Raw genomic sequence first — 24,581 nt, forward strand, 5'->3', positions numbered from 1 at the left:
GTCGGCGTCTTAAACGGCTGCTATAAACTATGTGATATTATACTGCATCATATTGCATCTAATGTGAAAGTGTTGTTATGTGTTGTGTCCCATTGAAACTCGGTATTCAGCGCTTGGATTAGGACAAGTTAATATGAGAGAACCGCCGAGCAGCGTCATCTCACAATAGTAAAATACGGGCTGCAAGCGGGATTCTCTATCTTGTTTCCCTAACATTAGTTATAATCTGGTGCCTATTGCCGTGACAACTAACAGCCATAATATGAGACCACTCGCTGAGTAGCAGCGTGATAACCTATATATACAGTGGCAGCTAGCGGCGTAATTGCTGGTATGAAGGCCAATGATTTAAACAGCGGAACAACCGATGAGAAGCTGCATTATAGTATTGCCTCCTAAGCATATGTTATAACCAGGCGTCTATTGCCGTGATAACTGATAGCCACAATAGGAGACCATTTACTGAGCAGCGGCATTGTATTTTATAAAATCAGCTGTGTCCTAGTAACGGTTAAGGACTAATTACCGTGACAGGCATTAATTAAAATTAGGGAACAGCTGCTGATGAGCTGCCCTATGTATTAGAAAAATAAAGTCTGTAATCGAAATATTTAATCAGTCTCCCGTTATTCCAAACATATATATTAGGTTACAGCTCATAGGATATCAGTCACTATTAAGTGACGTTATATATTAATAAACATCAGCTATTAGCTAGGTGTACTTACACCAATTATTTACACATGCTAGAGATATTGAGGGACACAATGAAAAAGTGATATATCTTCTATGTAGATCATAGGATACAATTTAATTTAGTTAGTTTTGTATCAGTGTATTTTGAAACAACTTGTCATTAAACAGAGTATCCTACTGTGACAATTCAACATTTCACATATTAGTGCAGGTAATAGAGCACTTGAGCCTAGAATAAAAGATATAACAGATTCACATGTTTTCAAATAGCAGCCGATAAATTTTAAAAACACTATTTTTCCTTACACTTCTATCCTATTTTAATATTTCACCGATTCTCATATGTTATTTTATTATATATCAATAATAGTATAAGTTTTAGAATAAGTTGGTTCAGAGTGCACTGTATAGGATGCTTTCTTTCTTCTTGAAAAATGTGTCCTTAACCAGTATGCTGTAACAGTGGTAACACAGAGGTATCAGTGAAAATCAGAATAACAGTATTGCAGGGGTTAACAGTGATATTTAGGTGTCTCACCTCAGGACCTTAGTACTTTGCATCTGCACAGTAATGAGACACTCTACCCAGTAAAGATGGCACCAGCTGCACATGAGCAGTGTCCCAGCGGTGACATCAGGTCATAGGTCGCACATCCTTCTGACTCTGGGTCCTAGTACCCACCATGTATAGCAGAGAGAAGAGACAGTGGAGTGCACTGCTCTCTAACAAATGTAACATGGCTATCCAGCAAATTAAGGTTTACATTTATTCAGAAAAAATATGGCTTATAATATGGGTGTATACTTTGAGCATTTTTATTACTATTATTTGTACTAATAACTTATATTTTGATGCTAATAGTCAAAAAATTATGTAAGCAAATTGACCTGTATGTCCATACTTTCTGGAATGCCTTTGGTTTGCATTAATTTCAACACTGCCTGAAGAATAAAATGTGCTAAAGCTCAGTAAAATACACTTGTGTTTTAACACTCATTAAAGAATCCATTCACAGACAAATGTGGAGGAAAACAGTGTGTTTATATTTCTTCCTCCATAATTGCCTGCTCTTGGCCACTTTCAGTAGACATTTGCTGGAGGTGGAATTTAAATGGAGGTTGGATTTACAGTTTTACACATAATCCTAATCAGAGGCCCCAAAAGAGGGAAACACAAATTGTTTTGGTTTTGCTTCTAATTCATCATCATGTTTTGGTTTTGCCAAAGCAACCCTCAATTATTTTGGTTTTAGATCTGTTGTTTTTTAAATTGATAAAAACAACTAAAATCATGTAATGTGGACCTGTTTTTGTTCCTACAGTATTATTAATCTCAATCACATTCATTTACAGTCAATTCTGACCGCCTACAGCTCACAATATTGTTTTCAGTATTCGCCCATATTGACAAAAGTCTGCAGTGAGCTGAATTGCTAAATTAAGTTACAGAGCAGTGGCACAAACACATGGAAGTTTAAAAAAGAGCATAGCACATCTAGGAAACAGAGTGGCACTGCAGTGGCAGACAGGATGGTATTTTAATATAGCATGTTTTCATTAATCAAGATCTAGATTAGAAGCCCAATGCCAGCACTGGAAAATAGAGGAGGGGTATTTAGTGGAAGCCAGGTAAAGGTTTGATGATTGATTGATTGATTAATTACAGAATTAATATAACAAATATAAAAAACAAATCGAAGAAATGTAAAATGCTGTTACAAATCAAGCATAATAAATGGATGGCACTGAAAAATACAAAAAACATGAATGTTTCAGTAAAGTACAGTAACATACACTGTCAGTCAAACATACACAATCTTGGCAAAGTCCATAATGAAAAGTGGCGGACAATGAAATTGTTCTTGGGTGCTCCCATCTACTTCTGTGTTGCATATTGAATAGGACATGCATAGTTTAAAAAACCAAGTACTTCTGCGACAGGGACTGCCACTTTTGTGGCTAAAGTACTTAAATTTTTTGGGCCCCCACAAAACAAGCTATCAATGGGCTGGTGACTAATAATATTGTTAATCATCTCTATAGTACTAAGATGCCATTATCATCCTCACCCTCATCAGTGTTGTTAACATTATCATCACACAATATAAGTTCATTTCACTTGGCTAGTTTTTCACCTTTTGCATTGAGACTTACCCCTGTCAGTTATCCCGTGCATCTGTATGTCTAATTCACCAGGGAGATCTGTCCTGATCATGCTGGCTGCAGCACTTCTTTGTATGCGTTTGGACTGTGCTCTCCTTTCCACAGTGATTGTTCACCTGGGCCCTCCTCTGTCTGTGAACACTGCTAGCCTTGATTGAATCGCAGGTGTAGGTCTGACTCCCAGCACTGCAGAGATGATTACTCCTTCTGCATGTTGTGCCCTCCACCATTCAGAGTGCTACTACCAGACCACCTGACCATATACACCAAGTCCTGCCAGACCCAGGGTATATACATCCTCCTCTGATAGCATTCTGGGCCTGAACATCGGGTAACTTCCGGTGGTGTATAGTTTGTGCTACTTCTGAGTACAAGGGTATCCCAGGCTCCTGCTCCTGCTGGTTCCTAGACCAGTTCATCCGGAAATCCTGCTTACGGCAATACCTGGTATATCCAGAAATCCTGTTTACTGCAATACCTGGTATATCCAGAAATCCTGCTTACAGCAATACTGGTAAATCCAGAATTCCTGCTAATTGCAATACCTGGTATATCCAGAAATCCTGCTTACAGCAATACCTGGCATATTCGGAAATCCTGCTAACAGCAATACCTGGTATATCCAGAGGTCCTGCTGCAGCATGACCTGTGTTCCTGAATTCCTAGTGTGAAACTTTTGCTTCCAAGTTACAAGTTCATTCCACGCTACTCCAGTACAGAGTCAGTTCCAAGTTACAAGTTCATTCCACGCTACACCAGTGCGGAATCAGTTCCAAGTTACAAGTTCACTCCATGCTACTCCAGTGCGGAATCAGCTCCAAGTTACAAGTTCATTCCACTCTACTCCAGGACGGAGTCAGATCCAAGTTCCAAGTTCCAAGTTGCCCATTCCACTCTACTCCAGTCCGGAGTCAGATTCAAGTTCCAAGTTACCCATTCCACTCTACTCCAGTCCGGAGTCAGATTCAAGTTCCAAGTTACCCATTTCACTCTACTCCAGTCCAGAGTCAGATCCAAGTTCCAAGTTATCCATTCCAGTCTACTTTACTACAGTCCAGAGTCAATTCCAAGTTCCAAGTTCATTCCACATTACTCCAGCCCGGAGTCAATTCCAAGTTCCAAGTTCATTCCACATTATTCCAGTCTCGAGCCAATTCCAAGTTCATTCTCCATATGGCTTCCCAGCCGCACCAAGTCTACCTACTGATATCCCATCCAGCTCCCTCTGGTTCCACTCCAGCGTTACCTGTTCCTGTTATTTATCATCAAAGGAAGTTCTCACTGCCATATAATTCTTATACAAACAGAACTATTACATTATCCATGGTTCCAATAAAGCCGGTCTCTGCTGAATCCAGTTCAACACCTGAGTCAGGTAATGCTGAGACAACAATCGTGACACTCACAAGCAGCTCTTTGCTTCTCTTAAGATCTGTGTCAGTTAGAAAGGAAGACATTACGTAGGACTTAAATCTAGGATTAATCAAGGTTGCCAAATTATAGTGGTCCAATTGCAAGATGTTGCAAACCCTTTGGTTCTGGTGAAGGGAATAAAGAACTTGATCTAACTAAGTCCAACATTCCTTCAGTTTCTCTAGCAGCTTTTCCAGTTGTGTAATTAATGGAATCACCTAACTCAGGCTGGCAGTGCCTGAACTCACTTCTTTGGTTACTATTTCAAATGGTTTCAGTAACTTGCATAAAATAATAATTATTATTATCAGTTATTTATATAGCGCACACATATTCCGCAGTGCTTTACAGAGAATATTTGGCCATTCACATTAGTCCCTGCCCCAGTGGAGCTGACAATCTATATTCCTTATCACATGCACACACACATACACACTAGGGTTAATTTTGTTAGGTGCCAATTAACCTACCAGTATATTTTTGGAGTGTGGGAGGAAACCGGAGGAAACCAATGCAAGCACAGGGAGAATATACAAACTCTGCACAGGTAGGGCTGTGGTGGTAATTGAACCCATGACCTCAGTGCTGTGAGGCAGTAATGCTAACCATTACACCGTCTGTGCTGCCCTTGGAGAGTATTGCCAATGTGCTGGAGTAAGGTTCATTACCCCTCCTCTCCCTATGTCATGGCTTACAGTTTAGGTTTGGGTGGCTTTTTGTTGATCCTTCAATCACTGAAGCATATAAATAGCGAAATTACACCTGGTTACTGCCTCTTGTTTCAGTAGGTGGAATGGTAAAATGAACTGTTCTTGCTGCTGCTGCAATCTTTTACATTTGGTTGATGAATGCCGAAAATGCCCCAAAATGTTATGGGCCATAGACAGCATCTCCTGCATGCACCTGTCATTTTCACACAAAATTCTGAACCACCAAGTTTATTGTGTGTGCAAAACATGTTTCGTGTTCATATTCCTAGTGCTCGTGTAATGTTACTTACATTATCAGAAATGGCAAATCCTGGGGAGTGTGTTAGTGGGGTAAGCCATTCTCCTATCATATACCTGAGTTTTTCCAACAGGTTGACACTGTTATGCCTCTTAGTGAAGCAGGTGACACAGATAGTAGCCTACCTGTGAATGAGCTGGTGCTGTGTGTTAGATAGTGCTACTGCTGCTGCTGAAGGTGATACACCCACCCAGTGGGATGTCACTGTCATGTAATCCATCATTTGACCAGTGCCGCTTCCCCAAATGTCTGTAGTTAAGTGGATATGCAGCATGATGGAATTTTTAAGGCCAAGAATAAAGTTTTTTTCAACATCCCGGTACAGGCGAGGAATTGCTGTTTTGGTAAAATGGAATTGAGATCTAACTTGGTAGCAGGAACACAGGACTTCAACTAACTGTTTAAAATCAGATGCATTGATGGTGGAAATTTGATGCAGATCTAATGCTAGTATACGCATCATGGCTTCAGTGACCATGTAACTGGATAGCAGCTTTCATACTTGCTTTCTCTTCCAATGGATTGTTTCCCAGATAATAGTTTTTTTAAACTACTAGTCTTTTTGGTCCCCTTCTGTGATGATTAAATCCCAGCAGCAGCCGTAGCATGCTATGTTTCTTCTGTGGAATCCTGGATAGGGGAGAATATATAGTCAGTTAAGGCACACATCCTCTAAAAGACAGGCAAACAGCTGCACATTTACGACATTGCAATCGTGCAGTCGTTTGTCAGTCTGTGATGAGCCTGCACTGAATGAGAAGTCGTTCAGTGTAGGAACATCAATCATCTGCAAACATGTTGTACCTGATGTTATCGTCAGGTTGTACAACATGTTTGCCCGATTAAGAGATGTCTAAATGACCAGCGATTATATAGTTTTCGTACAATCGCCCAATTTAATTGTCTTGTGGATGTGTGCCTTAACTCTTAGCAAATTGGATGCAGAAGGAGTAACCCTGATTATCAATGAGCAGATTGATGATGAAGGTTTTGGCTGTGGCGATTGCATGCGCTGGGATCTATTCATGCTGCTGGTAGATGCTGGACTGCTTGATATTATTTTACAGGATATTTAACATTTTCTCAAATAATTTTCATGAATTCACTGCAAATTATGTAACAGAGAGGAAAAGTATTAGATGATTAACAACCCTATCTCTACTTACTTTGGTAAGCCTCACAAATGGTATAGATGTAAGCCTCACAAATGGTATAGCTGGCTTGACAAATGTCAGGATTTTGTTAAAATAATTCCACACAAAAGAGGTGGCTTTTTTAGTTTTATTGCCAGGCAGGACAATGGCCTTTTTCTTGTCATGGGCAAGAAATGCTGCCATTGGTGGCTGACTTACTTTTATACAAACAACATCCTCCTCCTTAATTTTATCAACTTTTTGTCCAAAACATTAGTTATCTACATCCTCAGTAGCATCAGATATACAAACATCCCTCTAAGGGCCTGATTCAGACCCGTTCGCTATCTGCGTACACTCGCTGGATGCGTATGCAAATTTGTCAAAGTGTTGCCACGGGAAGCGATCGCTCACCAAGGCATAAACCTGCCCACCATGTCTTATCGAGCGGCCACTTTGTGTATGCGTACTCCCAATCGCACAGGCAGAGCCGCCCACCAGCACCACGTCATCTCCAGGAAGTGTATTAAAACTTTGGTACATCGAGCACCATTGGATGTGAATGCAGTGCTTGAGGTAGCTTTACCCTACCGCAAGCATTGCGAGGAAATCAGTGTAAAAAAAAGCAAGTGACGTGTACTATGATGCTGCCTGTTAATTACGCATGCCTCTAAAACTGCGTTGAAACACTCTGGCATGCCTGCCCCTGTTACTACCAACAAACGGCCTCCTGTTACTCATTACACTGGGATGTCTTTGCAGGGTGAGTGAGCGGTATGCGATCGCAGTGAGTAGTTTGTGCATGCTGAGAACGAAGCGTGCGCATGCGCGTACGCAGATCATCGGGCCACTTGCAAGCGCATGCATATAGTGTTTTCTTGCCACTGCATGTGGTGTATGGCAAGCTGGTAACTTTACATTTTTTGGCAGTAAGTTCTACCTTTATTGTTAGAGGTGATGTTTTCTTTAACATTGTTACATATTGTTTAGATTTCAGGTGTCCTTTCTTAACTCCTCTTTTGCCTTGACCACCTTTCGTAGATGTTGAAGTACTATTATGACTGGAAGCAGCCGCAGCACTAGTACTGAGTTGCTGCTCCTGCTCTTTTAGCAACTGATCCATGATTGGTTTTATTTTTGATAAGAAATTATATATATACACTTTGGAATTGTTTTGGGGTGCAGATTAAGGGTGGGGCACCACCACTACACAAATTTGTTTGCACTAATGGCTTTGTTTTTTACACAAAAAACACTGGTCATTGTTTGCATGCACTTGGAAGAACAGGTATTTGTAAGAACTGGTTTTGAAGGGGGAGATTAAGGGTGGGACAAAACTGCACGCACCGTCACTTACACTTGAAGGATAACACACTATGCTATTTTTTTGTACACTAATGACTTTGTTTATATACAAAAAAACACTGGCAATTGTTTGCATGCACTTGGAGGAAAAGGTCATTGTAAGAATTGTTTTGTGGTGCAGATTAAAGTAAGACACCACCACATATAGGGCCTGATTCAGCAGCATGCACAACAGCGATATCAAATGCAGTCGTGCGATTGTTTGCCATTGCTTATGCATTCAAGCCACACTGCGCATGCTCAGTGGTTGTATTATGATTACGGACGCACAAAGGAATCCATCGCAGAGTGAGTGACAGGATGTCAGCATTTGGGGGTGGTGAGGGGGGAATGGTTGGAGAAACGCAGACGTGCCTCCTGTCCAGTTGAACGTCATTTCATGAATGTGCACAAATTGCTTATGCGGCACGAAAGCTCTCAGCGTGCGACAAGGCTTGCAATTTCTGCGGCTGGTCAGACCAGTTGTAAATGGTCGTGATCTGCCGGTGTGCATCAATGGTTCCGATATATATGTAGAAGTGCGAGGAAGTACGGATGCGAGGAAGCAGCAGTGGGTGTGTTTATGCAGGTTGCGCTGTGGCAGGCATTAGCATATTTTCGCAGCTGCATTGCATGCGATTTTGCCCACAGAACAGTAATACTGTATACTCTGCATCACTCTTCTGAACTGAACACACCCTTTGAAATACACTCTGTCATTTATAAATTCAGTTAGAAAAGACTGCAGGTTTTTTTCTAAGCAGGAAAAAATATATATATATTTTTTTTTTGTATGTATATGGGATGCAGGAGCCTCAGACATAGTAGAGTATTTTTTGAACAGATAAATAATAAGTGAAGTTTCACTTTAAGAAACAAAAAAAATCAACAGCAACAGTACACAGTAGCTAGCCTGTTTGTTTGCCCTGTGGTGTATGAGTGTGCAGTGTATGTGACCAGGGGGGTCTCTAGAGAGGAGGTGGCCCATGTGCGTCCCCCGTCACTGCCCTTCGCCTCTCACTCCGGCAGGCGGCAGTTGACTGACGCGGCTGGCTGGTCACCGCAGAATCAATAGACTCTGGGCACTAGAGTGTGCCTGGAGTCTATTGTGCAATCGCAGATCACCGAGGTAATGGTGCGGCGCCATTTCCCCGGCAAATTCCATCCAGCTCCTGCAGTGGGTAATGGGAAAGACGTCATGTGACATCATGACGTCTCTCCCATTATGCTGAGTGCGCCAGCCCGGGAGGACTGGCGGCGGCGGCGGCGGGAGCGGTGTCGCGGTCCGGAGCAGCAGCGTGGATTCAGGTAAGTATGTTTTGATATATATATTTTTTAAAACCTGTCAGCACTACTGGGGGCACAATGGGGGGGAGGGGGGTGGCTACTACTGGGGGGACCTCTACTGGGGTGGGGGCACAACGGGGGCTGGTGGCTACTACTGGGGGCACCATTATTGGGAGGACCTCTACTGGGGGGGTGCTATTACTGGGGGGCACCATTATTGGAATGACCTCTACTGGGGGGGCTATTTCAGGGGGCAATTAATCGGGAGGGGGAACCTCAACTTAGGACCACTAGTTGGGGGGGGAACTACTACTGGGGGCATTATAAAAGGGGCCTACTACTAGGGGCACTACACTGGGGGGACCACAACTGGGGGCAATAACAGGAAGGACCACTACAGGGACCACTGGATAGGTTGGGTCACTACTGGGGGCCTGCATCAGGGGGACCACTACTGGGGGCACTGCATTGGAGGGGGGGACTACTGCTGGGGGCACTATATAAGGGGCTTACTGCTAGTGGCACTGCGGGGACCACTACAGGGGGCACTATATAGGGGGTGATCACTACTGGGTGCCTGCATAAGGGCGACCACTACTGGGAAAACTGCATGGGGGGGACTACTGCTGGGAGCACTATATAAAGGGCACTGCATAGGGGGGGGCTACTACTGGGGGCACTATATAAAGAAAGGGCACTGCATAAGGGGATACCACTACTGGGTGCATTGCATTGTGGGGACCACTACTGGGGGCACTGCATAAGGGGAACTAATTGGGGGCTGTATATGGGGGGACCACTACTGGGGGCACTGCATAAGGGGAACTAATTGGGGGCTGTATAAGGGGGACCACTGCTGGGGATACTGTATAAGGGGCACTACTATGGGCCTGCATAAGAGGGACCACAACTGCATACTGGGGGTACTGTATAAGGGGTACTACTGGGGTTAAGGTGCATATGGATATGAATGTTCAGCGTGAAAATAAAGGGGTGTGTCATGTTGACACGCCCCATTTTTAAGTGACCACGCCCATTTTCCCCGCACGCGCCTTCGACGCGTGCACATATCGGGATATTAGGGCGGGTCTCCCTTTTCACATTTGCCCTGGGCTCCAAATACCCTAGTTACACCACTGCTGTGACTACAAATACAAGCAACCCTGGTCCTGGGGGCCTGTGTGCATCACACACCCTGCACCCATTATAGATGCGCCCCTGTGTGTGACAAACACACATACACTGACAAGTGGCAATTATGCCTGCAGTCACACTTCCCAGACACCTACTCCTGTCTTCAGTTCTACTGTACCTATTAAACTCCTAAACCTAACTCCTCCTAACCTAATGCTAAAGGCACCCTGACACAGTGCCTCGCAGTGGTCCAGCCCACAGACCCACACCCTCTTCCTCTGCTCTTCCTTGATTAAATGGCACCCGATCAGACTTCCGGTTCCAGTCTCATGGAGTGAGGAGCCGCTGGCTTGAGCTCCGTCATCAATCGCCGGGACATACCTTTTAAAGGCATTCATATGCCTCCAGTCGCCCCCGAGTGCCCCTCTCTCCTCTCCCCGCTGCAGCTGGAGTGACATGGACCGCTTTGTCACTTCCACCCCCCTGAACTCACAGCAGCAGACACACCAGGAAAAACGCCGCACACCAGGCAATATGGCGCCGGATGCGGGTCCTGACTCGGCTACTCCCAGCTCCAAGAAGCCTGTGGCAGAGGCAGACATCACTGCAGGGTCACAGGTATGCCGCTTGCCGGACTCCCCGGTTACATATGGGGAATATAGTGGAGGCAATACAGTCCACCATGGCCCCACTCCTATCACAAGCTGTGCAGGACATAGCACAGCAAATGCACCAGCTCTCCCAGAGGGTTTCTCACGTAGAGAATCACATAGAAGCAACAGCACATGAGGTAGAAAATCTCAAACAAGCTGTTAAACAGCTCACTACAGAGAACTATCAGATTCACAACAAATTAGATGACATGGAAAATCGTTCTCGCAGGAACAATATTCGATTGGTAGGATTACCGGTAAAGGGAGGTTCCCTAGCACATTTTGTACGTAATACCCTACCTTTACTATTGGGGATTGAATAAGAATGCAGTGACTTAGTCATCGATAGAGTACACAGGGTATGACCACCCCCCTTCCCGAATAAACCACGTCCCAGAGTCTCACTCTTCAAATGCCTGAATTACCTACACAAAGTTACGTTCTGGACAGCCTCACATCGCTTTAAAAATATGACTTGGGAAGGTCACAGACTTTATGTATTCCAAGATTATTCAGTGGAACTAACTAAGGCCAGGAAAGTGTTTTTGCCCACATGCTCGAACTTGATTGCAGAAGGCCGTAAATTTAGCCTTATGTATCCGGCTCGCCTTCACAGTTATGATGGATCTTCTCACACAGATTTCACTTCTCCAGCTGATGCGACAGCATATTTGGAAGAAATAACCCAGGCTACACATGCTGACATTGCTGATTCCCCCAATGGCTGAGCCACATACTAATAAACTCACCTTACGGATCCTTCACTGGTGAACGATGGATCTCATAGTCCATCGATAATCCTCACATTGCCATTCACATATTTTCTCTTTTATTTTATTTCTGTATGCATATTCAAATTATTTCATAACCTCCCCTGATATTTCAGAGGAGTTACATACGGTTTATTATATCGTTTTGAATTGTTTAGTGTTCACATCTAATAGATCTCTATCCTCCATCTCCTACTGTTAAGATGTCGCTAGCTGTCTCATCTGTAGAATGATCTTCTGCGGATGGGCAAGGTTCAGTGATATGTGTTATTTAATGACTATTTTGTTATTTAAACTGTTTGTTATACATATCTAGCAACTTTTTAGGGTTTAACCCACTCAATATTAAGACAGCCTAGACTGTCATAGTTATAAAATGCTCCTAGTACAAATGGGCTCAATTTAATGATACTAGTTCAAATGTTGTCTGAAGTCCTGGCGATCCTGCCGGCGCTCATTCTCACGACTACTGGTTGGTACACCTAGCTGGTGATTTATTGCTTGCACACAGATTAGCATCCTGGAAGTACAGTATTGATACCGTGTCACTATAAAAATTGCGTTACCATATTTGCATATGGTATTGTTTATGTTTTTGTTCCCCCTGTCTTGTCACCTAACCTCCCTGGATGTTCCCTTCCCATCTCCCCCCCCACCCACTCCTACAGGTTTAATATGCACACTTTAGGATGTGGCTTGTCTGTGATATACATGCATCTTCTGATATTTTATGGCTGATCTGAGAATAGGTTCTTTAAACGTGGGAGGTTTCAATACGCCAGCAAAAAGGAGAAAGATACTCCTATATCTCAATAAACATAAAGTAGACATAGCATTTCTACAAGAGACACATCTGGTTCCTGAGGAGATTAGGAAACTTAATATTCTCAATTGGCATGTATTGGGATCTAGCTCTTACAACTCCAAAGCACGGGGTGTAGCCATTCTGATTAAATCTTATATCCCAGTAGAGGTCTTGCAGACACACACTGACCCAAAACGTAGGTTTGTGACATTGCCACTCAAAATCAGGGGATGCCCGTATCTACTCTCTAACATCTACGCCCCAAATAAGTATTCTAAAATATTTTTCCAAAAACTACTGGCTCATTTAACGCCTCTCCTTCAAACTCCCCTAATTCTATGCGGAGATTTCAACCTTATATCTTCAGAGATTTTGGACAAATCTCAACAAACACGCCACATGCCTCCTTTGCCCAAGATGGGAATCCCCTCTATGTCAAGGGACCTTCAGCTAATAGATGTTTGAAGAGTCTTCCTTCCAATTGAGAGGGAATACTCATGCCTGTCTGCTGCACATCACACTCTTTCCCGGATAGATTATATCTTCGTATCACAAACCATATTTCCTAATATTGCCAATTCCCAAATAGAATCAATTGCAGTGTCTGATCACGCGTTAGTCTTAGCCACCCTATGTATTCCTGAGCTTTCTGGTGCTTCAAAACTTTGGAGGTTCCCGTCCTACCTCTCCAAATCCAATAAATTTAGGAATAGACTAGAGACTGCATGGGAGGAATATAAAACTCACAATATCTCACATCTAGGGGTAAATTTACTAAAGTGAGAGTTTTTAGAAGTGAGTTTTAAAAGTCAGATTCTACTTAACATTTAACTAGCACCTTCTAGAAGTTAATAGCTAGAATCTGATTGGTTGCTATGGGCAACACCACTTTTAAAACTCACTTCTAAAAACTCTCACTTTAGTAAATTTACCCCCTAGACTCAAATCCTCTTTTGTTTTGGTAGACAGCTAAAGCTGTTATCAGAGGCGTGATAATCGCTTATGTTGCAGCCACAAACAAAAAATATGCAAAACATTATCTAGATTTCCAATCGGCACTTAATAGCTTTTCAACAATTTAAAACCAACCCAATCCCCCACACTAAACAAACTTATGCCTTTGCTAAGACACACTTTGATGAACATATGGAAGGATTGGGGAACAGATATCTTTTTTCTGTAAATCACCGCTTTTACAAATTCGGTAATAAAACTCATTACTAATTTCCTCAATGGCTCTCGCACACCCACTTCAAACTTCCCAGGGTACTCTTACATCATCTAATGAAGAGATAGTTGAAACACTGATCTTTCTATGCCAATCTTTACTCCTCTCCTATAGCTAATACGCCCACGATGCCTCCAGCCACCCCATCTACCTCGGTTACCCCAGGCTTTTGGGACACCCTACCTTGCTCCCGAATTACACGAAAGATGGCTCAATCACTCCTAACCACAATAACTTTAGAGGAAATTCAACATACCATTAGCCAGCTTAAGAGTGACAAAGCCCCCGGTCCAGATGGATACAGCAGAGACTTTTACAAAATACTACTCCCTAGAATAGGAGACTCCCTAGTACTAGTGCTTAATTCTCTGCTTAATTCGGTAGAATTACCCCCTCATTTTTACTCTGCAATTTTGAAAGACCTTCCGAAACCGGGAAGAAATCTTTCACTCCTTGGTTCCTATTGCCCCATTTCCCTGTTAAACTTGGATTTCGAACTGCTAACCAAAATCCTAGCAGATCGCGTAAAAGTCATTCTACCACATATAATCCACACTGATCAAATGGGATTCATATGGGGCCGACATCCGGAAGTCAACTTAAGAAAAGTTATATCAGCTATACGTACCTCCTCCTCTAACCAATGTCCTTAAACAAACATGATTTTATCCCTAGACTCCGAAAAGGCATTTGATCTATTAGAATGGGATCATTTATTCATGACTCTTGCCTGGTTTGGATTCCCAGAACCCTTTATTGAAATTCTGAAATACTTTATACTTTCAACCCCAGACCCAAATCTCTGGTAATGGAATTATCTCTTCCTCATTTCTATACAAAAAGGAACAAGGAAGGGCTGCCCCCTCTCCCCTCTCTTATTTGCCGTTGCTTTAGAACCCCTGGCAATAGCGTTACGAACCTCACCTCTTTTTCAAGGCATTACAGTTGGGGATGTGAAACTAAAAGTATCCCTGTTTGCTGACGACATGCTTCTATTCGTCTCCAACCCAGCCTTTTCAATACCAGAGATTTTAAATTTAATTGATTCTTTCGGTAGGAAGGCCGGATATCGTATCAACATCAACAAGTCGGAGATACTCCATCTGAATAAACACGATTCTACACCTATTACACATGCATCATTATCTTCATTCAAAATCGCCCCCTCCAAAATTACCTACCTAGGGATACAGGTCACCGCGGATCCATTAAAAACTATATGAGGAGAATTTTTCCCCTATTTGCGGTCGTTCGTTTAAAAACAAGGGGTGGCTATTCAAATGATCCGTACGCACATTGCAGTCTGTTCACACCTCTAAGTCTGAACGAACGAGCAAAACATACGCTCGTTTATTTGTTAAAAACGCCCCCTGGCCACTCGCACCATACGTCATGTCCGCTATTTATTAGATTAATCGAGTACATAGACCAGCGTATGAACTGCTCGCTATTCTTGTGGTTGGTGTTTGCTACCACAAATTTGCGAGCAGTTCTGGCTCTAAAATAACCCAGTGACGTGGTCAATGACGCTGCTGTTTTAAATATACACACCCATAAAACGCCCGTTTTGACCTTTAAGCACGCCTGCGTTCGGATCTCCACTCCCCATTTTCAAGCACCTTCCCCTGTTACCACCCACATACGCCTCATACTGTCACTCAAAATAGCAGGCACTCGCTATATAGCGTACAAACGATTTTCGGCCGCACTGACTGGTTCGCGCATGCGTACTAAAAACCGTACGCATGCGCAGATGTGCAAACATCGCTCCGAACGAGCGTACTGCCGCTAACAAGCGGCTCTGAATGAGGGCCATTGTTACTTAGTTGGAACCTACTCCCACTCTCCATATTAGGCAGAGTAGCAGTCCTCAAAAGCATTATATTCCCGAAAATGTTCTACTTAATGCGAATGTTACCAATTTCCCTGACCAAAAAAGATATCGCTAAATTACATAAGGCAATGACTACTTTCATTTGGCAGGCTAAAAAACCAAGGATTGCTATCACTAAACTTATAACACCTAGAGCAGCGGGAGGCTCAGGGGTACCAGATTTTGCCTCTTACTCACTCTCTGTACTATTTAGATATGCAATAGACTGGATTTTAGATAAAAACACATTTACAGACACTAAACTGGATAAGGCTCTTTTTTTTCCCATATTCCCCAAGTGCCTTACTTCTTTTGAAATGCTCAGAGATTCCACTAGACACTCTTCGGAATTTATTATACCACGATATATACTATGCGTGGCTCACACTAAATAAAGGATTAAAGAGATCCCCATAATTCTCCTCCCATGTCCCGTTCTGGAGAAACCCAGCATTCCCCCCCATCTCTGACCAATGCTAACTTTCTATCCTGGGGATAGAAAGGCTTGACGGACTCATCCAAAGTCTTCAATCCAGGGGGGCAACTATACCAATTCTCAGATATTAGAGAGAGATACGATCTACCTAAATCACATTTTTACATGTTTTTACAGATGAGACTATCTCTTTTCACTACATACTAATGCACACACATTATCCTCTAAACCTGCTCTCCTACAGTCAGTTATAACTCTATGTGATAAGGTCACTTACTGAATTAAATACATATACCTACCACTAGTAGACATCTTCTCCAAGATTGGTGGGACCAGAATAGTTGCTCAGTGGCAGAAAGATATTCCGACCCTAACCCTCCCAGATCAATTATTTAGTCACTATAATTCCACAATGAAGATTCTTAATTCTCCCTATCTACAAGAAGTACATCTCTGTACAGTGCAGAGGGCATATATTTCGCCTTCACAACGTGCTCATTTTTCTTCACATATGACTGGAGAGTGCCCAAAATGTCACTGTGCGTCTGCATCCTTTTTCCATTGTTTCTGGGAATGCCGGAAAATTAAGCATTTCTGGAATAAAGTTATAGCCTTTATCAATGACCTATTATCCACACATTTAATACCAGACCCTCTAGCATGTTTATTCACAAATTTCTCCAACTGGAACCTAGAGTCTTTACAAGCCTCCACTATCCCAATTATTACCATTATTGTCACGGTTTCAAAAAAAACTATATTGACACATTGGATCTCCAGATCTTCTCCTTCTCTAGCAAAAGTCAAAGCAAAATTGCTAACATTTCTATATTATGATAGAAAATCTGCCCAACCACATATTGAAAAAGGAGTGGTGACTTTTTACAAGAAATGGGGTATATATATCGAAAGTCTAGACCAAACCACCCAATCTCAAATCTTTAAGATCTTTGAAACGACGGAATGGTATCTTCATAGACAAATACTATTGAACCCGTGATCATCCATATCATAATTCTATTCTCAGAGGTCTCCTATGTCACAGACAAAGCTTTTGATTGTACTGAAAACGTATTCATCAATTCTACCACCACCTCCCTTCCCTTCATGTTCTCCACCCTCCCCCTCACCTTATATATATACATTCTCTTTCTCTTCTTTATGATATAGCTCTGTTTAAACTGTTTATGGCGGAATGTTTTCCTTATTATTTTTGAGTGTACTAAGATTTACATCCCTCAAGGTTTATATATATATATTACGGCAGTCGTGCATTTCTTTAAAATGACTAAGACGCTTTATTATCGACTATAGAGGGTTGTTCTCAATTACTTTAATGTCTCAGTACACTAACATTGTCATTGTCGTTGTTATATCTCAATGACGTTATAATAGTTACACAGCTATTTTACAATGTTGCCTATTCATAATGTCTTCTTTATTTGAAATCTCAATAAAAAGAATTAACAAAAAAAAATGGCACACGATCATGAGGGAGGGACTTTTATATGCAATCCAAAACAAGCGAGATCCAACGCCGGAAAGATGACACTGCCCCATTTTGGTATCCGAACTTTGAGGGAAGACCCAAGCTGGAACTCAGAATACTCGTTTCCCCTATGTTCGGGTGTGTTCGACTTTCCAGGAAACTGAACCTGCACATCTCTATTATGTATATTTGTCTATCCTGAGGACAGAGTAAAATCCAAAAGGGTAAGGTACTAGGGGGAGAGTTAGGGTTAGGCTTTGGGGGGGAGGGTTAGGTTTAGGCTGTGAGGGGGAGGGTTTGGTTTAGGCTGCGAGGGGAGGGTTAGGTTTAGGCTGTGGGGGGGAGGGTTAGGTTTAGGCTGTGGGGGGAAGGTTATGTTTTGGCTGCGGGGAGGAGGGTTAGGTTTAGGCTGTGGGGGGGAGGGTTAGGTTTAGGCTGCAGGGAGGGAGGGTTAGGTACTAGGGGGAGAATTTGGTTTAGGCTGTGAGGGGGAGGGTTAGGTTTAGGCTGTGAGGGGAAGGGGAGTGTTAGGCTTTGGGGAGGAGGGTTAGGTTTATGCTGTGAGGGGGAGGGTTATGTTTAGGCTGTGTGGTGGAGGGTTAGGTTTAGGCTCTGGGGGGCAGAGTTAGGTTTAGGCTGTGGGGGGAGTGTTAGGTTTAGGCTGCAGGGAGGGAGGGTTAGGCACTAGAGGGAGGGATATGTTTAGGCTGTGAGGGGGAGGGTTAGGTTTAGGCTGCAGCGGGGAGGGTTAGGTTTAAGTTGTAAGGGGGATGGTTAGGTTGAGGCTGAGAGGGGGAGGGGGCTGTTAGGTTTAAGCTGTGGGGAGGGAGGGTTTAGGGGTAGGGGTAGCCTACTTACATGTAGGTGTTGGCATTGTAACCAAGTTGGGATGCCGGCGTCGGGATTCTGAGCGCCAGTATCCCGTACCCAACCGAGATGTGTTATTAATCACTGAATATATTTAGGGACATCTGGTTCAAGATGGGGTAAGAGTGAAAATGAGAGAGTCATACATCCCAATGTCTATAATAAGTTCTAAAAGATAATGCACCAATGTCCATAATGGGAGTAGGTTAGGACAATGCCACTACAGTAAATATGAGTCTTATTCATCATATGAGAAATGGCCTGTTAACCATGCGTACACAATAGTTTCCGCATATTTAGGTTGCGTGGCCTCAGGACATGCATGCACAGAAGCCGGCCATGAGGACAGGTAAGTAACACAGCTACTTCTGTCGCTGCGCTACTAATCGCGGAGACAGCTGCTTTCTGGAGCAGATGTCCCCACACTGAGACAATGGTGAATTGCTCCGATGTTAAGTATCCCCCGCAGCCATGTGGCCCCTGATGATGAATAGGCCCCTGAGTTCCCTCCTCTCTGCAATATCTCCAAAACAAAGAAGAAGCATGAGGAAGATCGTCTGAACTGTTTTAGGTGCTAGGCACCAATAGTAATATATACAGTATAATAAGCATTTTCAATTATATTAACCCTGTTAAAGGTTCTACAAATATTGTATCCAATGTGCATCCCTCATGTCCACTTCCCACTAGATCATAAGAATCTTTTATTCGGTGCTTATTAATCAGCATTATGTGGCAAAATGATGATATAATTCCTCTAGAAGAAGATTTATTGGCACAGAAGCTTTCCAGAGGGGGATTGATGTAGAAAGACAAGTGGCAGTGCAAAAATTCTCAATTGGAGGTATTGGAAATGGCATGAGTTGGAGACTGGGGACTGAATTTAGAGGTCTGCAAATGAAACCATTTATTTTAACATTTCACCTGCTTTACATGATTACAACTGCTTTCCATCTAGCCCTTCCCCATCCACCCTTTTTTTCAGTAGGATAAAGAAGAGGCAGAGAACAAGGGATTTTTCCAGAGCAGAGATTCAGTAGATGCCAAACCTAAGAGAAAAAGTTGCAAGCATTAGGGGTCTATGTACTAATAATCATGGTACTGAAATGATTATTATTATGTATTCATCCTGCAGGTCATATTCCTATTTTTAATGAAAATATCCCCGCTATGTACCAAGGGGAGCTCACAGGGACAGCGGCTGCGGTAACCGCTGTCCCTGCGAGTTATATCCTCGGCAAATTGTAAAAGTCTTTCACAGAAGTGAAAAACTTCTCCGGTTGATAATTTTATGTAACAATCAGTTTGATACATATGTATGGAACCAATTATTTAAGCTGATGCTGTGCTGAGGATTTGACCAAAAGAAGGTTGAGACCAAGTAGAGGTTAGTGCATTGGTCTTTATATCCACCCAGACTCTTGCACGAGGTGAAGTGTGTAATAATAAGACACATTGGGCCATATTCATCATGATAAAATTTTAAGTAGTGATACTTTAGTTTTGAACTCACTGCGATTTCATTGTTAAAGTATCACTTCCAAAAAGCTGCTATTTCTACAGAGAGAGCTTTTCGGAAATGTGATACTTATCTCTTTCAGCTGGACTGTCCTACTACCGACTAGATACTGTATGCCAGCCTATTCTGACAGCCATGAGCTGTGAGTGTCCCCGCTTTCTGCACTCCCTGCCCGCACTCTCTCACCAATGTCCAGCGCTCTCCACCCGCACATTCTTTTTCCAGGGTCCTTGTTCTAGGTCAGCATCCTCTGCCCAATCTGCCCTCTCCTGCTGCTGGCTCCACTCCTCCAGTGCCTCGCAATCCCTCCTCCCTCCTCCGGTGTTTCACATCCAATCCCCCCTGCTCCCGGCTCCTCTGTACTGGTTTCCCCACCTCCTCTTCTCCGGTGTCTTCCCCCCTTTCCCACTGCTGGGTCCTCTACTCCAGTGTGACCCCCCCTTTTTCGCTGCTGGCTCCTTTGCTCCAGTCTCCCCCCCTTCCCCGCTGCCAGCTCCTCTGCTCCCGTGTCTCTCCCCCCTACTGCTGGCTTCTCTGTCACACCGCTCGTTTGTCTTCACTGGTAACCCCACTCTGGCTGCCAGCTCCTCTGCACCGGTGTCTCTGCACACCCTTCCCCTGTTGCTGGCTCCACTGGTCCTACGTCACTCCCCTGCTCCTAGCTCCTCTTCTCCGGTGTCTCCCCACCCCGTGCTGCTGGCTCATCTTCAACGGTGCCTCACCCCTCCTATCGCCTCTTCTGCTCTGTTGTCTCCCAACCCCCCCCCCACACTGCCCACTGCTGCGTCTGCTGCCGGGCATCCCCTATCTGGCTATTCTTTGGTGCACAATTCCTGACCCCTTCATGTTGCTGGGTCTGGTTTCTCATGCCAGCTACTCTCCAGCGGTGCCAGCTCCCAGCTCCCGACAACCCTGCTTTGACTGCAGGACAGGAGCCAGCTCACCAACATCACCCTCCCTCCTGACTCAAGGTCTCCCTCCAAGCGGCGGCAGATGCAGTGTAAAAGGCATCTTCTGATGGGTATTGGGGACTGTATACCATCTCAGAATGTTTTTTCGGTACTTGATGAATTACATAATTTCTATGTCTCCATACTAAAGTATGGAAACTATGGAAAATATGGGGGAACAATTGTTACCAGGAGATATCAGTGATAACTTCTGCATTGAATGAGCCTGTAACTTAATTTCTACAAAAGTAGGTGAGAATTTTAATTTTCACCTACTTAGTAAAAATTAAGGGATGATGAATATACTCCATTGAGTTAAATAGGCAGCTCTGTAATATTTGAGAAAGTTAGAGGCAACTAATCAGTCCTTGATAATATATTACATGCATGTCATTGTGACTCAACAAATACATTTGGAAACAAGTTGTAGAGTTTCAAATGCACAGGCAGGGCCTCCTATTGTTAGATGCAATTCTACCAGTCCCAGATAGCAGAAGATTGTTCTTCTTGGCTTAGTCGGTTTCCATTGTTTCACACAAGGGTGGAAAATCAGCAGTGTATAATTGGTTGTAAGCATTAGTCAGATTCTCAAATATTTCAGTTTATGGTGTGGTCAACAATACTTGCAGCAAAATGTAAAAAAAATTAAACATTTTGTCGAGGAAGGTAAAGATCCAGTATTTCAGAGTTAGTAACATTCAGTTCAAAATTAGAGACTCTACTAAAAAGTTTTAATTCCTGTGGAAGTGGACATCAAATTATCATCCACATACAGAGAATGTTTTTGTTCTTGGGGACCAACTTTTATACTTGTCATATTAGTATTTAAACAAATCCTTGCAGCCATTTACTTCATCATGAGGGCAAAAATTAGCAGATTTAGAGGCCAACACTTCCTTATACCATTGTAAATTGCAAATAATAATGACTGAAATCAATTAGCAAAAACTACAGCTGTCAAGTTGAAATACAGAGCACCAACACCTCCCAGGAATGGATCCCAATGCCATTTGTCCCAAGTAAGACAAACCGGGATATGGTTAGTATCCGGGGACATTGTATCTTGGCACTTAGATTACCGGTGCCGGAATTCCATCACCTGTCAGAATTCCGTCACCGGCATCCCAACCATCGGCATACCAAAGGTAAGTAGCGGGATTAGGTGTTATGGTTAGGCACTAGAGGGAGGGGTAGGCACTAAGGTGAGAGGGTTAGGTTTAGGGTGCAGGGAGAAGGAGGTTAGGTTTAGGTACTAGAGGGGGAGATTAGGTTCAGGCACTGAGTAGGGAGAGGGTTGGGATACCTACCGACAGGTGTTGGTATCTGAACCCTATTGGGGTGCCGGCATCAGGATTTTGACCACCAGGATCCTGACTGCCAGCATCCCATATCCAACCAAACCAACCAAATATCTCAAAAGCTTTTTCTGCATCTAAAGTTATCATTACAGCTGGAAATTAGATGAATAAAATCAATTACTCATTTGGCCCTATCATAAGCCTGTCTACTGGGTCTAAAACTTACCTGGTCTGAGTATATAAGAGAAGTAATAACTATGTTTAGGTTATTAACTAACCTAGGATTAACAGTAAATTGGGTCAACATTCAATAAAAAAAAATAGGACTGTAGTTATAACAAGTATTAGAATCTCTACCTTGTTTTAGGATAAATATTATCTCAGATCATGTGATATCCAGATAAAATTTGAAGCCAGAATAGACAGAGTTGCATAGACTCGAAAGCTTGGGCATGAAAAGTCCAAGTACTTGCTTTACTATTTCTTGTCAATGTTCCATCATACATTACACAAAAAACTCCCCATGCATGTTAAAGGGTAAATTTACTAAGCTGTGGAGTGATTTGCTTTAAATACAAATAGTATTGACCTTTTAAATGTCTTGCTTAAACACACCAGAAGCCATCACTTTATAAATTTACCCCTTAGTGTAGTTTCTATAGGGATATTCTGCCATCTTTTCTGCATTCATAGCTTAGAGAATTGAACAAGAGATACCTGTATACGAGAGTGCTGGCTTGGGGTATGAAGGACCCAGCAAAGGAAATAGGGGCCACTAAATGAAGTTCCACTTAAAGAGGCATGTACAGTTTATAAGGAATTGGTAAATACCGCCGTCCCTCTGGCCGGCAGTTCGAATCCCGGCAGCGGCAGGCCGACAGAAGCAGAGATCCCGGCAGCGGAAGCCCGATAGCGCTGGAAAATCCCGATCATCCGCAGGTAAGTAAAAATTAACCTAACCCCCTAACCCTAACCCTCCTTAGGGGTGCCTAACCCTAACCTCCCCCCCAAGTGCCTAAACCTAATCCCCCCTGTAGGTGCCTAACCCTAACCCCCCCTTCCCTGCTGCGTAAACCTAAGTCCACCGGGGGGTGCCTAACCCTAAGTCCCCCCCAGGGGTGCCTAACCCTAACCCTCCCTTCCCCTAGCCTAACCCTCCCAGGGGGTGCCTAACCCTAAGTCCCCCCCGGGTGCCCTAAACCTAACCCTCCCCCCCCCCGCAGCTGTCCGATCGCGGCGCCCAGCATCCCTTCGATCGGGATGCCGGGCACCTGTCTCCCGGCATCGGGAAAATGACAGGCATCTAGATATAGACGCCTGTCATTTAACCCCCACCGGGATAAAGCAGTCGGGAAGCCGACTGTCAGGATTAAGACAGCCGGTTTCCCGATTGCATCCTGTTTATATAAACCAAGTTTACTTTCCAATAACCATGTTCCTCCCTGTCCATTTTATGACTCATGCTCCTGTGTTTAGGTTCAAAAGAGAATAGAGGAGTATGGTAAGCCTTCAGGCATTAGGGACACCAGGGGTTTTAATGGTTTTCCAGTAGGCTAATCTGACACTGGTGTGCAAAATCCCAAAGGAAAAATAAAACACTTTAGGAACATGCAAACTAAAGGCATACAGTTTTGTTTTAATGTTATATATTTTTATTTTTTTTAGTTATTTTCGGTGGATGGTTTGAACATGTTAAAGGATGGCTATCAATGAAGAACAACCCAAACTTTTTTCTCATGTCATATGATGAAATGTTAAAGGTATACTATAATTGAGTTTCTTGTTGTATCATTTATATTGATCTGATTGTAACTATGTAGTAGATCATGGTTATGGCTGTCAGAATCCTTTTGGTGGGTCTACGTTAAGGCTCACATTACAGGGCCCTCCATAACCCTATAACTTTAATGGTAACTTGCAATAATATCCCAAAATTTATACTAATGTTTTCTCATAAAAATTTCCTTTTGCTCAATAGGTACAAATATTAAGCTACTGTACAGTAGGATGGTTTCTCACATTTTTTATATTTGGAGAGACAAAATCAGTCAAACATTAATCAACAAATTTGCAGAATGTGTTTTTGGTTTGGATTTGAGATTACAGCTGGGATTTAGTGCCTGATTCATAGTCTTACAATATGCCAATGTTTCGCAGTTGAGTGATTATCGGCCATCTGCGCATGCGTCTGAGTCGCACTGCGCATACGTCAAGGTACATTACCCTAGTCACTTGCAGTGAAAAAAAATAGTAATATGTAAGATTCTAAAGACTAAATAGAGGTTAACATATTACATTTTTTTATTTGATTCCCAAGATCATAGTTCTCAGACCTTGGTCAAGCTACTTATCTGCTTTTTAAGAAAAAAGGCAACCAGATTGGTATCTAAAAATCAAGGTTGAAAAAGGCATAAGAGTATTTTTGCAAGTATATTTATTTGTGATTTTAGTTGAAATAAATATAGTATGAAACAAAGAAAAGTAAGCGACAGAGCAGCGGCACAAACACACAGCA

The 24,581-nt window shown here is 43.0% G+C and overlaps 1 protein-coding gene across 1 annotated transcript in view; it reads left to right on the forward strand.

Annotated features, from left to right (window-relative positions):
* The window catches only part of LOC148508423 (sulfotransferase 2B1-like), a 90,873-nt gene that overhangs the window by 46,102 nt on the left and 20,190 nt on the right, over positions 1 to 24,581 (forward strand). Inside the window, exon 5 of the mRNA XM_088444470.1 lies at positions 23,732 to 23,826. Coding sequence (XP_088300596.1) covers positions 23,732 to 23,826 — 95 coding nt within the window. The remainder of the gene's footprint in view (positions 1 to 23,731; positions 23,827 to 24,581) is intronic.

Source organism: Taudactylus pleione, unplaced genomic scaffold (genome assembly GCF_031769625.1).
Source record: "Taudactylus pleione unplaced genomic scaffold, aTauple2 ptg000366l, whole genome shotgun sequence".
In the NCBI taxonomy this organism is placed as follows: domain Eukaryota; kingdom Metazoa; phylum Chordata; class Amphibia; order Anura; family Myobatrachidae; genus Taudactylus; species Taudactylus pleione.